The 17,620-nt window shown below is 39.7% G+C and overlaps 1 protein-coding gene across 1 annotated transcript; it reads right to left on the bottom strand.

Moving 5' to 3' along the window:
• Positions 1–1,228: 1,228 nt before the first annotated feature.
• Positions 1,229–11,060, bottom strand: LOC133818349 (uncharacterized). Its single transcript, XM_062251148.1, has 2 exons — positions 10,426–11,060; positions 1,229–8,272 (listed from the first exon to the last, which is right to left on the bottom strand). The coding sequence occupies exon 2, from the start codon at positions 6,925–6,927 to the stop codon at positions 5,890–5,892; it is 1,038 nt and encodes a 345-aa protein (XP_062107132.1). The 5' UTR covers positions 6,928–8,272; positions 10,426–11,060; the 3' UTR covers positions 1,229–5,889.
• Positions 11,061–17,620: the final 6,560 nt, after the last annotated feature.

Below are 17,620 nucleotides of genomic sequence, written 5' to 3'. Positions count from 1 at the left end.
GTCTAGCCATGGCCTTAAAAAATTTGGCAAGCAAATGTGCCAAAGTTTAGGGTTTGTGCCCTAAAAGCATGTGAAAAGATATTTTTTATTTAAATAAAAGTACATTTTATTATATTTGAATAATTTATATAAATATCATAAAATTCCATATTTATTTATGGGAATTAAGATCATATATAATGAATAAAATAGTCAGCAACATATTAAAGTACATAATCTTTAATGAATGGTTGCTAGTACGATTTACTAAGCATATAGTTGAATGCAAGTAATCTAGATTCAGATTACTGATGTGGATAGACATCTTGGTAAATGTGTTGTATATAATAGTGATTATATATGACATGACCAATGTGAATTAATTATCTATATAAACTTATTGTTTTCCATAAATACTTAATTCATATCTTTAAAAATGATCGTTTGTAGATCAGTCTAAATCCTAAGTAATCATGAACTCTTATTTATGTTTATTGGATCTTTTGATTCATTCATTAAGGTCTTTTGATATAGTTATGCTAGTGACTTTTGTTTTGGATATTCAATATCATGAATGGCTCGGAAAATGATTTTACAATAACGGAATCCATGCTTTCCTAACAGATCAAATATTGGTTCCCTTAAGGGTTAATTCTGAGACTGAATAGTTATTAAGCTCAAATCTATAATATGATTATAGATTAATTATTCACTGGTGAATTAATGGTATATAACGAACAAGAGGTAATTAGAAGGGTAAAACGATAATTCTTGACCAGCTCTAATTAGCGAACCAATAAATGGAGCACAAAACTATATTTATTAATTAAATCAATGGACTACAAGAGAATGACTCTAGAAATATAATTCTATAATTACTTAGAGTGCAATTCCATAATTATAGTAGAGAAATAATGGAAACAATGAATAAGATTATTGAATTAAAGAATTTAATTAATAATCTTGTTTATTGGAGTTTCGCATTATAGGTCCATGGTCCTCGGGTCGCCTCAGTCCTACACTGTCAAGGGTAAGGATGCCACAAGCAAGACTAATAGAGAAAATGACTAAATTGTAAGGGAATTAATTTTCCAGGGCAACGTGGTAATTATGTGTAATTAATTAATTAATTACCTAATTAGTTTTTATTTGGAAAACTTTATATCAGTTAAAGTAAATATTAATCAGCATTTGAATTAATATTTGAGAGAGTTAATTATTGTGAAAAAAAACAATGAACAAGAAAGAGTGAAAATCTACTGATTCTCATTAAGACTAAACTGAATAGTACAGAGAGAATTTATATACAGGTCTGATGTAAAACAAAACAAACAGATTCTAACAAACTCAAGTAACTTCATAACAGAGCACTAGCTACTGATGTAACTAATTCTCAACATCTCCCCTCAAACTTACAGGGGAAAAAATTTCAACTTTGAGTTTGTTCCCTAACATGAGAAACCAAGTGCTTGATAAAGCCTTGGTGAAGACATCAGCTGTTTGGTCTTGAGCAGGAACATGCTTGACAACAATTTGCTTCTCTGCCACCTTTTCTCTCACAAAGTATAAGTCCAATTCAATATGCTTTGTTCTTGCATGTTGAACTGGATTCTCAGACATCATAATAATGCTCAAATTATCACACCACAAAACTGGATCTTTAGACAATGTCACACCAACCTCATGAAGAAGAGATTGTATCCAAGTGATTTCAACAGTAAGAGTAGCCAAGCTTCTATATTCTGCCTCAATACTAGACCTTGAAACAGTTGGCTGCTTCTTGGATGACCAAGATATAAGATTTGAGTCCAAATATGCACAATACCAAGAGGTGGACCTTCTGTCATCTGGATCTGTAGCCCAATCTGCATCACAAAACCCCACAAGAGACAACACTATACAAGCCCTTAGATGAAGTCCATAATCTAATGTCCCTTTGAGATACCTAAGAATCCTTTTAACAACACGCTAATGTGCCTCCAAAGGGTTATGCATATACTGACATACCCTATTAACAACATAAGATATCTCAGGCCTTGTGATAGTGGCATATTGAAGAGCTCCCACCAAACTTCTATAGACTTGAGGATCTGAGATTGGATCACTGTCATGACTAGAATGCTTTTCTCCTCCAGTCATAGGAGTAGTGAGACCATTATCATATTGCATCTTAGCCCTACATAACAGATTCAATATATACTTTCTCTGAGACAACAACAACCCATCTGGTGTATTTACTACTTCAATACCAAGAAAGAAATGTAGCTTTCTTAGATCCTTGAGAGCAAAAGAGGAATTCAATTTGGTAATCAAGGCTCGAACCTCAAGCTGTGAACTTCCAGAAATCAAAATATCATCCACATATACCAAGATAAAGGTTGTGTGATATGGTGTAATCTTGATGAAAAGGGATTGATCTGACCTTGCATCATGAAAACTGAAACCAAGAATAGCCTCTTTTAGTCTATCAAACCACACTCTAGGTGCTTCTCGAAGGCCATAGAGAGCCTTATGTAATTTGCACACTTTATTTGGAGCTTTGGGATCTTCAAAGCCGGGTGGTTGTGCCATATACACCCCCTCTTGAAGAATTCCATTAAGGAATGCATTATTAAACATCCGGTTGAAAAACTGGCCACTGTCTTGCAAGAGTTGTTGTAAGAACTATTCTGATTGTAGTTGGCTTCACCATAGGACTAAAGATTTCATAGAAGTCAAAACAAAAAGTCTGATGAAACCCCTTTGCCACCAAACGAGCTTTGTGCTTCAATGCACTTCCATCTGGATTTTCTTTTGACTTGAAAACCCATCTACAACCAATAGCTCGTCTATCCTTTGGCAAGTTTGTAAGAGTCCAAGTACCATTTTTTTGAAGAGCCAAAAAGTCTTCATGCATAGTGTCACAGGCCGGCTATTTGGGTACTCCAAGTAGACGAAACATGCAGCACTTGCGGACACTCCAAACTAGCAAGTCAACCTACAACGCATACCTGCGGACAAACAAACTCAGTGGTTAGCCACAAACACATCTTGGACATGCAATGGGCAATAACGAAGTATGAGCAAGCATAAAGCAAGTCACTCCTTGGAACGTCCACACAACACAAAGCACACAACAAGGCAAGTGGCACGCGATGGCCCAACGAAGACGACAAACAAGTAACACATAGGCAATAAGGAAGCATACAAGGACAAGTATGGATAAGCATCATTTTATTAATATATAGCCTTGATAGGGCAAGGGCGTACACAGCTTTGGCCCCTATCTGCTGGTGGCCATGGTGCTTCCCTAAGTCACCAGGTCACCTCCCCCTAAGGAGCCTTCTAAGGATACAAGGTCATCCTAGTAACATATATGATTTTTGTCTGGGAGACATATGCATAATTACAAAATTGCCACTACCCTACCCCATGAGGTTGCTTGGTGCAAGACTTGACTAATGATCAAGCACCAAGGCATGCTCATTTACAAAATGGCCCCATGTAGGTGTACCAAAGGGGCAGCACGCCACACTCTCCCCCACTCAATTCTTTGGCGTCCTCGACGAAGTAGCTTGTAGATCTTCAATCTTCTACGTGAGCTTCTTCAAGTCTTCCGCCCTCTCCCAGTTTATCTCGTCATCTGCGAGCCCCTTCCATTTTACCAGATATTCCTTATGCTTTTTACGATCAGTGGTGACCATCCTCTCCGCCAGGATTTCTTTAGGTTGACGCTTGCTCCTTGGCTAAATGATGACTTCTCCTCTGGTTGACTGGTTGCGCTCTGGATTTGCTGGATCTTCATGATACAGCTTCAAGTTGCTGACGTGAAGGACCAGGTGTATCTTCATCCATGCTGGTAAGTCGACTTTGTAGGAAGTTAGGCCAACTTTTGAGATGATTGAGACCGGACCCTCGTACTTGCGAACGAGTCTGATGTCTTTGTCCCCTCAGAATCTTAACTATTCGGGCCTCAGCTTGATTAACACTAAGTCGCCAGCTTTAAACTCCAATGGTCTGCACTTTTGATCTGCCCACTTCTTCATTCTTTTTTATGCTTCTAAATAAGCTCGGGCAATCTCTGTCGTTTTCTTCTAGTCTTTGGTGAAGTGAAAGGCTCGTGGGTTCCGACCGCGATATTCGTCCATTGTGTGGGGCAACAGTGGTTGTTATCCATTAACAACTTCAAGAGGCTCTTATTCGATGAAGAACTCTTTTGAGAGTTGAAGCGAAATTGAGCTACATCGAGTAGTTGCGGCCAGTTCTTCTGATTGGCATTGACAAAGTGGCACAAGTACTCCTCCAACATCCTATTGAATCTTTCTGTCTGCCCATCTGTCTATGGATGGTAGCTCGAGGATATGTTCAATTGTGACCCCAAGAGGCTGAATAGTTCGGACCAAAAGGTCCCAGTGAATCTCTCATCTCGGTCACTAACAATGTTCTGGGGCACTCCCCAATATTTGACAATATGCTTGAAGAAATGTCGTGCTGTCTCCTCTGTCGAACAGTACTTCGACACCGGGATGAATGTTGCGTACTTTGAGAATCTGTCCACGACCACCAAGATCGCACTTAAATCCCCTGTCTTCAGTAGGCTAGTTATAAAGTCAAGCGACACACTCTCCCATGGTCGGCTTGGGACTCGCAACGGCTCCAACAACCCAGGTGTCTTGTTCCTTTCGACCTTGTCTTGCTGACAGATGAGACAGGTCTTGGTGTACTCCATTACATCATCTCGCATATGTGGCCAGTAGTGTCCCTGCTTCAAAAGGGCATGAGTTCTCTACCACCTTGGATGACCTGCCCACAAGGTGCCATGACACTCGCTTAGTAATGTCTTCCGCAAATCTCCAGCTTTCGGAACATACAAGCGGCCCCCTTTGGCCCACAGAAGATCATTCTCCACCCAGAACTGGCGAGTCTTGCCTTCTTTCATGAGCTTCAAGATGGTTATGAAAACTGGGTCTTTCTCCAGGTTTTCTTTGATGCGCTCCTTGAGTGGAGTGTTCACCACGTTAGCCGACAAACTAGCCAAGATCTTTAGAGTCGCTAATTCTACTTTGCAACTCAAGGCATCAGCTGCTTGGACAAGCGTCCTGCCTTGTTCTCAAAACGAAAGTCGAATTACGCCACAAACTCCTGCCATCGAGCCTACTTAGGGGTCAGTTTTGGCTGGGTAAGGAAATGACTAACTGCTGCATTATCCGTCTTCACTGCAAACTTCGACCCCAGCAAGTAATGTCTCCACACTCACAAGCGATGGATAACCGCGAGGAGTTTTTTCTCCTGGGCAGTATACCGCCTTTCAGCTTCAAACAGCTTGCGACTCTCATATGCTACCGGGTGGTCTTCTTGTACTAGTACCCCTCCCAAAGCATAATCTGGCGCATCTGTCTGTACTTCGAAGGGCTTGCTAACATCTGGCAAGGCAAGAACAGGATCCTTCATCATGGCTTCATTCAAACTCTTGAATGCTTCAGCACACTTGTTAGTCCACGCCCAAGTCACACCCTTTCTCAGCAGCTCGATCAAGGGTGTCGCTCTTCTTGAGTAGTTGTCCACAAATCATCTATAGTAGTTGGCTAGGCCCAGGAAAGAGCGGAGTTCTTTCACGTTTGTGGGGGCTCTCCATTTTTGGATTGCCCTCACCTTCTCCAGATCCATACGAATTCAGTCACGTTCCACAATGTGGCCTAGGAACTTGATGCTCTCCTGTGCAAATGAGCATTTCTCGCGATTCACATATAGCTGGTTCTCTCTCAACTTCTGAACCACTTGAGCCAAGTGTTCTCGATGCTCTTCAATCATGGCACTATAAACCATGATATCATCCAAGTACACCACCATGAACTTATCTAGATACTCGTGGAATACTTAGTTCATCAGTCAGAAAGTGGCAAGTGCATTTGTCAAACCGAATGACATTACTCAAAACTCAAATGCTCCATATCGAGTAATACACGTTGTCTTTGGTTCATCCCCATCTGCGATCCTCACCTGATAATAGCCCGATCTCAGGTCCAACTTTGTGACATATTTGGCTCTACTTAGCTGGTCAAACAAATCAGCGATCAGAGGGATGGGGTAGGTGTTGCGAACTGTCACCTTGTTGAGAGCCATATAATCAATGCACAGTCTCAAGCTCCCATCGTGTTTCTTCTGGAATAGCACAGGTGCGCCAAATGGCACCTTTGACGGTCTGATGAAGCCTGCCTCCAATAACTCATTTATTTGCTTCCTTAACTCTTCTAGCTCAGGGGATGCCATTCTGTAAGGCGCTTTTGTTGGAGGTTTCGCTCCCGGCACCAGCTCTATCTGGTGATCAATCCCCCTTCTTGGCGGCAAGTCATTGGGGAGTTTATCTAGCATCACGTCCCCATTCATCTTCAAGACCCTCGTAATTTCAAGTGGAACAATCTCTTCCACTGTTTCTTCGAACACGGTGGGTACCGCTACATAAGTGGGCTCCTGTTTCTTCACACCCTTCTTAAATTGTAAAGCTGATAGAAGCTTCACACCAGGGGGTGGTATCACCTTTGCAGGCACCATTGAAGGAGTCTCTCCCATTATGAGCAAACTCCCAGTAGCAGGAATTGGGATGGCACATTTCTCGGTTAGGAATTCCATTCCCAAAACTACATCAAAGTTATCCATATGAACCACCACTAAGTCAGTCTGCCCCTCCCACGTGTCGATCTTAACTTTTACGCCCTTAGCAACTCCGGTTGTGGCTAAAGCCTTTGAGTTGACCGCTTTCATGCGGCCTACATCTTTCTCCAGTTTTAGTCCCAGTCGCTTGGCTTCGAGTTCTGAGAAGAAGTTGTAAGTGGCACCAGTATCAATCATCACACTTTTGTTCGGCTTGTCATTGATGGTGGCATCCACAAACATTAGCCCCTTCCCCAGGGTCTTCTTCCCTTTTTCGCCATGCTTCTTGAGAGCATTCAACAAGCGGACAGCGCCCATGTGCGCGTACTCTTCATCCTCTTCTTATCCTTTGCGTTGTTCTTCTTGACCAATGAGGGCATTCAACTTGCCCCTGTAAGGGCAAACTACTGACTTATGTGGTCCTTTGTAGTGCCAACAAGCTAGCGGCTTCCTCCCTGCAGCAGCATTTGTACCGCTGGGAGAACTGGACTCTGATGTCCTCTTCTCTCCCCCACTCTTGCCCTGCCATGACTTCCCAGACTTCTTACTCCCAGCGCTACTTGAGCTGGTTGGAGGGGTAGCCCTCTTCGGCAAGCTGCTCTTCGGAGTGTAACCTGTCAAGCGTTCAGCAACAGCTTGAGCGGTGGCTAGGTCAGACACGCGTTGTCTCTGAAGTTCTTGTTTGGCCCACGATTTCAATCCTCGAGGAAGCAGAAGAGCCTGTCTACTTTGGACATGTCCTTTATATCGAGCATCAGTACCGAAAACTTCTTCACATATTCTCAGACTGTCCCGACTTGTTTAAGCTCTCTCAACTGGCGTCGAGTCATGTAGGCGACATTTTCTGGCAGAAATTGTGTCTTCAATTCTCTCTTCAAGTCTCCCCATGATGTGATGGTGCATCTACCATTCTCAATGTCGTCATACTTTGTCTTCCACCACACCTTGGCATCCCCAGACAAGTACATGGTAGCCATGGCGACCTTTCCTTCTTCAGAATCGGCTCGCACGGCTCTAAAATAGTGTTCCATGTCGAAGAGAAAATTTTCCAAGTCCTTTGCGTCTCTAGCCCCGTTATAGGGCCTCGGCTCAGGCACTTTAACTCGGCCATATTCCATACCTATCGGCCCCGTTGCAAGTGCATTCCCAACCGCTCGCATGGTTAGGTTTACCTTTGCAGTTAGCTCAGTCATTTCTTCTTTGAGCACACCAACTGCCTCCCTGCAATCTTCCGTTGTGTCATTTATGGAGACTTGTTGTTCCTTCAGCATGTGCTCCATCGCCGCAATGCCCTCTTCCCACTGAGGGGTAACAGAAGTACTTGTTGGAGTATTTCTTTGCTCCAACGCAATTATTCTGGATAGAAGAACATTGTTTTCCTTCTCTAGCGCAGCTATGCAATTGCTTGCATCTGACGATCCAGAGTTACGAATTGCAGAGGAAAGATCCCTGACCCTCTCGTCTAGGCCATCTAGTTCCCCCACGTACTTCTCAAGCGCTTCAATCCTCTGAGTGTTGCTTACCATTAGTGTGTTCTGCCAAGCTTTCTCTAACCTAGCTCTGATACCAACTGTCACGGGCTGGCTATTTGGGTACTCCAAGTAGACGGAACGTGCGACACTTGTGGACACTCCAAGCTAGCAAGTCAACCTACAACGCACACCTGCGGGCAAACAAACTCAGTGGTTAGCCACAAACATATCTCGGACATGCAACGGGCAATAACGAAGTATGAGCAAGCACAAAGCAAGTCATTCCTTGGAACGTCCACATAACACAAAGCACACAACAAGGCAAGTGGCACGCGATGGACCAACGAAGACGACAAACAAGTAACACATAGACAATAAGGAAGCATACAAGGGCAAGTTTGGATAAACATCGTTTTCTTAATATATAGACTTGGTAGGGCAAGGGAGTACACAACTTTGTCCCCTATCTGCTGGTGGCCATGGTGCTTCCCTAAGTCACCTCCCCTTAAGGAGTCTTTGAGGGATACAAGGTCTTTCCAGTAACATATATGATTTTTGTCTGGGACACATATGCATAATTACAAAATTGACACTACCCTACCCCATGAGATTGCTTGGTGCAAGACTCAAGCACCAAAGCATGCTCATTTACAAAATGGCCCCAATCAAGTCAATGGTTCCTTGTGGATCATTCAAAGCCTTAATCAAGTCAATGGTTCCTTGGAGACCATGTATACTTTCGGTTTATAGGTCCCTACTTTGGACTGTGTAACCATTTTATGCACATTAGTAGGACCAGCTGTGGGTGATGTAGCTTGTAATGAAGAAAGCTTATTATTTGTGTCAATATTAGGTGCTATTTGTTGTGCTGTAGCAACAGTAGAAGGCTGCACATCAATAACCATAGCTGGATGTGAAGTAACAGCACATGGGGGCATATTAGACTGTAGTGGCGTGTCTTGTATGGGCTGTAAAGTGGCATTTGGTAGTGAAAGTGATGTGGTAGTAGGTTGTACAGTAGGTGACAGATCGGTGGAACACGTAACAGATTTCTTTTGTGATGAAACAAGAGAAATGATAGCTTTTGGTAAAGCAGGTGAACTTTTACAACAATGAAAAGACCCATGTGTATTTGCATAGGGAAAAGAATTTTCATTGAAAATAACATCCCTAGAAATGTATAATCTGCCACTAGGAGCAAGACACTTATACCCTTTATAGTTGAGCCTATAACCAAGAAAAGAAAAGTGCATTCAAGAGACCTATATTGAAGCTTATTTTTGTTGTATGGCCGAATATTGGGAAAACAAGAGCAGCCAAAGTCTTTAGCATAGATTAATCAGGGTTCTTTTTGAATAAAGTATAAAGAGGATTAGAACGTGTGGGTAACCTATTAATGATGAAGGTTGAGGTTCTAACAACCTCATCCTAATACTCAGTGGGCATGGAAGCATTAGCTAACATGGTAAGAGATGTCTCTATAAGGTATGTGTTTCTCTCTATCACTCCATTTTGCTCATGAGTAGTTGGACAAGAAACTCTATGATGTATCCCATTTTCAGTAAGAAATTGTTGGAAATCTCTATATTCCCCTCCCTAGTCTAACTGTAAGGCCTTAATTTTATAACCTTATTCATTTTCAACTTGGTTCTTAAAATTGATAAAGGTTTGCAAGGCCTCAGACTTAGCACGAAGGAGGTACACCCATGTGTATCTCGAATAAGCATCAATGAAGTGGATATAATATTTATAACCACTTGAGGAAATAACAAGTGCCTGTCGTGACTAAGATGAAGAGGAGTAGAAAACTTAGAATGAGAATCTTGAAAAGGAAATTTATGAATTTTCCAAAGACATCAGGCAGAACAAAAATCAAAAATTGTTTTATTGATAGTATCAAGATTAGAAGAGGACAAAACAGATTTTACAACTGAAGCAAATGGATGACCCAATCTGCTGTGCGACAAATGAAATTCAAACTGAACATTAGTATGTTGTTTATTACAATGAGGGAAATCATTACAAGAGCTATCTAAGGTAGCAGCATTAGCTTGAGACAGAACAACCGAGTTATTGACAGACTCAGAGGAGGAAGGCACTTTGGTAAGGCATAATGATGATGGTGGAAAGGTGTATAGCCCATTATTGAGTCTTCCTTCCATCACCACAGCTTTGGTGACCTGGTCTTTCACAAAACATGAGTTAGAATGAAACTCAAAGAACACATAATTGTCTTTGGTAAATTGGGATACATTAATGAGATTTTTGTTTAGTTTAGGCACATGTAAGATTTGATTCATAACAAGTAATTTTGGGGTGTATGGAGTTAGGATTGCTGTCTTACCAATGTCGGATACAGTGAGTCTTGAGCCACCACCCACATGCAGCTGGTTAGATCCATTATAGGGAGCCTTGGTCATGAAATTTCCAGCTTCATTTGTGCAGTGATGTGTTGCACCATAATCTGGATACCAAGCAGGATCATTTACCATGTTTGAGGTTGCCACCAAAACTGTCGTGGTATTGGAATTATTGTTCGCAACAATAACCCCATAGCCAGGAAACTCCATGTTAAACTTATTGTAGCATCTGGAAGCATAATGGCCCGATCGAGAGCACAACTAACAAATTATTCTGGTGTTCCCAGAAGTACCCCGCTTGAGTAGTTCTGAAAGTTCCCCCTCTTCTGAAAATTAGAAGAAGCTTGTGAGAGATTAACCTGGGCCAAATTAAGATCTGATTGTTGAATCTCCAATCGACTTTCAGTAGCGAGGAGCAACGACTCTATTTCAGCAACAGAATAGCTGAGATGTGCTCCTTTTTGGTTAGGGTGTGACCAACCGAGGCCATTTTATCAACGAGAGTTTTGACCTTTAAAAGATAATCGTGAATCGACAAGGCACCTTTCTTGGAATTCTGCAATTGAGTTGTTAGCTGATCAATTTAAGCACAAGTATGTGTTTGAAAATATACCTCTAAGACTTCCCAAACTTGAGCTGATGTTTCGGATCCGACAACACAAGTGAGAATCCCTTCTGTCATGGATGAAAGTAGCCATGTATTTAGGAATTGATCTTGTTGCTCCCAATCAACATATTCTGTGAGATACATCAGCTTTGATACAGTACGATCAGCCTCTGTGAGATGCATCAGTGTTTGTGTGGTGTCGTTCGTAATGAATCGTTGCAGCTTGTGACCTTTAATCACTCCAAGAACCTGGGGTTTCCAAAGCAAGAAGTTCAAAGAGTCCAATTTCACGAAGATTGTGTGTGTGAAGACAACCGGAGTGTACGCCGATGCCATTGCCGGAGACGAAGATGGAGAGTCACCAATGGTAGACGATAGAGTCGCCAAGAGTAAGAAACGAAGAAGAAACAAGAAAGAATGAAAAACTTCTGATTCTCATTAAGACCAAACTGAATAGTACATAGAGAATTTATATACAAGTCTAATGTAAAACAAAACAAACAGATTCTAACAAACTCAACTAACTTCGTAAGCTACTGATGTAACCAAATTCTCAACAATTATTATCTTATTATAAAATAATTATTCACACTAATAGTTTCTAAGATAAGGGTAATTAACTGATATTTATTTTTGGAATAAATATAGTCTTAAAATTAATTAAACAAAGAAATAAGAAAAATTAGGGAGGCACTATACAGTGATGTCACTTTATGTGCCACATCAAATTTTAAATTTCAAATTATTTTATTTATTTAATTATTAATTTAAAATTTGATTTTAATAAATAATTAAAATAAATCAATACCGATCAGTTTTTTAATTTAGAAAAATAAAAAATGTTTTATTTATCTTTATAAACCTAAAACAGAAGCATTATTTGAAAAAAGTTGTTATCTTGGTTGTCCGACTTTCTCATAAAAGTAACAATAGAATTTTCTAGGCCTAAAAATTTTAGAACTTTCTACCTGCATTCTCTCTTCTTAAAACTCTCTAGATCTCATGTTCTAGAACTTTCTACAAGCATTATCTCTTCTTAAAACTCTCTAGATCTCATGTGCTGAAAACATCTAGAGAGCCTAAATAATCAACATGTGAATTTTACGTGCCCACACACTTCCTTGTGTGTTAGAGGAACGAATTGGAAGGCTAAGGTGTGAGTTTTCACTTGGATAGGAAGATCGTTGATTATACTAAAAGACTCGAGGAATTTTGATAGGCTCCAAGAAGTAAACTCTATTTCCTTGTATATGTTGATTTAATATATATATATATATATAAATGTATTAATTCTAGTTGGTATTAATGATTTTTTTAAAATCTCCATCCCTACCTTCCGCTGCGTCCTTGATTTTATTCTATTTAATACCAACATCGAGCTTCCACCTTTGATGAATGGAGCAGCTACACCCTTGGCAAGAATGATCTCGATGTATGTGTTAGGCTCAGTGCTTGGAGTGACGAACGCATGAAAACCATAGCTCTCCTTCCTGACAACCAATATTTCAAGAGTTTTAACGATTGGATCGGGATTGTCCCATTCAAACTTCAGGCCAACTCCTACCGCATCCTTGTAGCCCTCAAATCCATGTACCACAAGATGAAGTGGGTCGAACCATCACCACATCAGATCTTGTATTTTTAGTGCATCAAAAGCAACCCAGCTCGAAAACAAAGAGGTGATGGGTTTTATTACTTGTCGAGTTATCCAAATGATAGGTAACTGCTCGAGGACATTCTCAACCACCCTCCGAACTTTAAAAATCAGTTATTTTGGACTAGTTGCCTCCAAACATTCAAATATTATAATTTTCAAAAAATTTGTAAGTTCTTATAATTTCGTCATTTCCCATAAATTTTTCCTTATCTTCTCATTTTTCCTTTCTTGACATAATTCTCCCATTTTCTTATAGTTGTTTATGACCTAATGCATCTCCTATGATGCAACAACATTGAGTGGAATTGGGTAAGCTCCCATACGGTTAGAGGTCTCTAACCTACCTCTTGGATGAAATGAAACTCTGAGAATGCGGTCTCCTTTGTGATAATGAGACCACATCTGACCACCTATATTCCAAGTACAACTCCTAGATGGACGTCCCCATTCCTTCTCCTCCTAAGTCCAAGAAAAGGTCATTGTCCCAAGTAGCCTCGAGCTCAAAAAAAAGCAAAACATTGCTCAAATGAAGAGAGTACCCCCCCCCCCCTGCTGAATCTACAGTTGAGGTTACTGACGAAACCCTTTCAACCTTAAACGATGGGGGTAATTTCAATAATCAAGTAGGATGGTTTCCAACCCTCCTCAAACATTATCCTAACCTTTTAGTCTCCTTCCAAGATTTTAAATACAAGTTTCTTATTTAGGCTGGGGTAGATCGTATAGTCCATAGGATTGACAGTGGTCTTAAGGAGAAGTAAGTTAAGTATAGTTATGAGGACATATGGGAATGGCCTGGTTTCCAATTTAATTCGAATGATTAAAGAGATTTCTTCAAAACTTCTCCAATTCAAATTGAAGAGGATTCAAGTGATTCAGATATAGCTCCCTTAGTTTGAAAACCAAAACCTCCTCACCTTTTAACTACTAACATCAATTCAAGCTCTAGTAGTCAGGGTAGGCTCTTTGAACATCCAAGAAATTTTTCTTTACTATGCTAATAATTTACTGTTTTTCATATTCTAAATTTTGCACTATATGTCTTGATTAAATGAGACATGGAGCCAAACATGGTGAATTTGCTCGAGAACCCCCCGAAGGTCAAGAGCGGGAAGAAAGATAGGAGGAAGGATGCATCCAGAATGTCTCCTCCTTCTCCTCCCAAAACTCTCCGGATCTCGAGCTCCACTGATCTAGAGAAGGTTGTCCCTGCCTCAGAATCCATTCCCAGTTCCCAAAAGGCAAAGTGGTAGAGCAACCAACCTCTATCCCAATTCTCAAAGACTCGGACACTTCAGTTCCAGAGAGGGTCATTGCAAATCCTCATGAGCGAGAGTTTATCCTTTCGCACCCAGCTGTTGATTTTGGAGCTCAGCTAGGTTTCGAGCTACTTTCCCCAGTCGAGCAGACACTGAGCAGTCTGACTCCCGGTGGTCGGAACTAATGAAGGAATGAAAGTTATTCCTCAGTCCAATGTAGAGCCTTAGACTTCATACTCGTGGTAAGTATACATTTTTTTTGTTTGCTTATATTTCCTTTTATCCCTGAGTGTCTTAACATGTTTCTTATTTGTGTGCAGGGTATGGTGGGGTTCCTCTGATTCTTCGAACAATTCACTGATCACGTGGTAGTGAGCGAGAAGAGCATGATTGAGGCCAAATAGGCCCAAGTTAAGGCCGAGTTGGAGGTGGGATCATTGAGAAATGAGCAACAGAGGTTTGGAAGAAGGTTACCGAACTCGAGGTGACCGTCACTGAGCTTACTACTAAGAATTCACAGCTCGTGGAGGAGAAAAGACCACTTTTGTCTTTGCTGAACAAGAAAGGGTCAAGCTTGGAAAGGAGCTCGAAGCCAAGAAGGTTGAATACTCTGAGCTAGCATGTTATCATGTCTAGTGTTACAATCCTGACGTCGACTTTTCCTTTCTAGACACAGCTCGTGATGTCTTCACTGAGAAGTTCGAAGCTCAGTTGGCCACGGAGGAGGCTGCTCAGACCATGACCCTAGATGCAAGTGCAGAGGAAGAGCTCGGGGATGAAGCAACTTCTGGAGGAGGAGCTGCTTGAGGAGTTCTTTGTATTTTTTTGCTTATTTTTTCTTAAGGCCTCCAGGGCCTAAATTTTTAGTTTTGTGATTAAGGTCTCTAGGGTGCTCAAAGTTTCGAACATTTATTTTTGTGGTAGTATATGCCCTTGGGGCAAAGAAAATTATATGCTGGAATCCTCGAGCATTAAATTTTTTTTATCTTTTATATACATTCCTACTTTATTAATATTATGCTCAAATTTGTCAAGTGTTTGAGTTTTTCGAGCATTTATTTTTTATTTCAGTTATCATACTTGTGGGAGTACACAAGTATTTTTGAGCTTTTGTGCATTTCTATACCTATTATTTATATAGTGTAAATGCCATAACTTTGCTCTAAATATATGCTTATTTAATAAACATGTGAAGCTTGTAATGACTACTTAAGTTTGTTTTGAACAAAAATTTGTAGTGTACATTGATGGTCAACTTGACTTTTACTGTGACTTTTCAAGCTTAGCCTTTTAAACTCGATAGTCACTGATATTATTTCTCCGAGCTTATGAGATTTGCTCCTTTATTTTTCAAGCTCATGGTATGGTTATATTCAGTTCCATATATGCCCCCGCTAAAATTTCTAAGATATGGATTTTATGTTATTTTATAAAAAGGTTAAAGCAAAAATTAAAAACAATAAAAAAATAGTGCAATGAAATTTTTTATTGATATGGATAAAAAATAATTACACTTTGCGAACATAAATAATCAACATATTCCTAAAGTATTGGTAGTAAGGTCGTAAATGTTCACTATTCCATGCTCATGGAACTAATTCCCCATTTAACCGAGCTAGTTTATGTTATGATTGGTTACATACATAATGAAATTGGTTAGGCACGAAGAGGTGCAAAAACTATAACAGATTCACTAAAGTCAATATGTGAGAGTTGAGTTTTGGAATAGGCATATATAAATCATCTTCTTGGGTCCAAAGTGTTTCTTTGGAGTATATAAGAATATCCAAAAAGTTTGGAGGCATTTGAGGATGTTTTGAGACAAGTTTTGGGGCACCAAGTCAGAGAGACCTGCGTTGCGTCGCCTCTGGGAGGCGATGTGTCGCTAGTCCTCTAAATCACTACACAAGAAACACATCGCTTGCATGGTGGCGATGCATCTCCTGCCTGACGATGCATCGCCTAGGTGCAGGCGACGCATTGCCTAGGCGGTCTGTACAGTGATGTGTTTTTGGCTCCAAAATTCAAATGAAATGTTTTAATCTCATTGGTTGAATCTAATGAGGGTTCCTATACTACTTAAAGCGGTCACTTGATTTTATGGTGACTTGATCACTCACCTCTCTCTCTCTCTCTCTCTCTCTCTAAAACCCCCCTCTCTCTCTAGCTCTCAAGATTACTAGTTTTCTCCAAGAAACTCATCAAGCGTTGCTTGACTTGCATGAGTTTCAAGGCTTGTTAAATCTCAAATCTCATTCTACTTGGTTGAAGCTTCAAGCAATAAGAGAAGGTTTGGAATAGAGATTTTGGACAACAATATTCTTATTGTGTGTAATCCTTATATGTTTCCCAAGTTTGAAGATTCAAGATGCTCAAAACAAAATGTTATCTATCTCTAAACCCTAACTTTGTATTTGTGTCATTCTATTGTGCTTATGTTGTTAGTATTGATGATTAAATGACTCTAAGTTTATCTTATAATTATTTAATCACTTAATCCTTTATTTTCAAGATTTACATTCATATCATGAATATTATTCTTTGATGATCAAGATTTGTATTGTAATGCCCCGACTAATTTCTAGACCTCGGACCATTAAAACTACTAAACATAACGACTATTTTGGAATATATACATAAAATAATATAACTTTATTATAAAAATTAAAATACGGGATCTCATTGTTTAATACATAAAAAAACATAAAGAAAACATAACCTTTAATTAATTTTTCAAAACTATATGAGAAAATAAATACATAAATTAAAGACTTAAAATAACTTCATCCTCGATCTTCCAGCAGTCCATTCATTCAGTCCATCCCCAATACACATGCCAGCTGCCACAAATTCATCCTGCCTTGCAAGCTCATTTTCCTGCACCATCTAAACTAAAGGGAATTATCCTAATGCCCAGCAAGGAAAATCTACTAAAAATATATATCATATATCACAAGACTATATCATAAAACATATATTATAAAACATATGACGTAAAAACGTATATCATATAGAAATACAATATTAATGGTCATTAACTCATTACTGTAGCACGTGATAAAACCATCTATGTCCTCAGTCTAGTAATCGAGGTAGGTTAGATCACAAATAGTATATGATAACCCGTCTAGGTCCTCTGTCTACTAATCGAGGTAGGGTAAATTATAACTCTAAACTACGATAATGATAAAAATATTTGGATTTGCTATCTAAGCAACTATAAGTCCCAAGTGACTACAAAACATATTCATACATATATACATAGCACATAACATAACATAGCATATAAACATATCATAACATGTTTAATCTAGCCTATTTTCCTTACCAAAAACTGGGATTTTGGAGACAAGAACGGGAGTGGAAAACTCCTAAAATCAATAATAAGATTCATAAGCTTTCTAAAGATATGGAGATACAAAGGAAACCTAAACCATCAAGATAGAAACTTACCAAAAAACCTTAAGTTTCAAGAAACTTAAACACCTAACCAAAAGCCATAATAATGAGCTAGGATCTGAAAGAAAATGAAAGAAAATAAAAGAACTATGATGGATTAAACCTAAGGATAAGAATACCTTGAATGGACTAGAACTTTGATCTAAACCTCGATACTGAAATAACACTCTATCTTACTTCCCAAGTGTTTAGAAAAT

This window comes from Humulus lupulus, chromosome 2 (genome assembly GCF_963169125.1).
Source record: "Humulus lupulus chromosome 2, drHumLupu1.1, whole genome shotgun sequence".
Taxonomy (NCBI): Eukaryota; Viridiplantae; Streptophyta; class Magnoliopsida; order Rosales; family Cannabaceae; genus Humulus; species Humulus lupulus.
The sequence above is the reverse complement of the archived record's forward strand: the minus strand, read 5'-3'. Positions and strand labels throughout refer to the sequence as shown.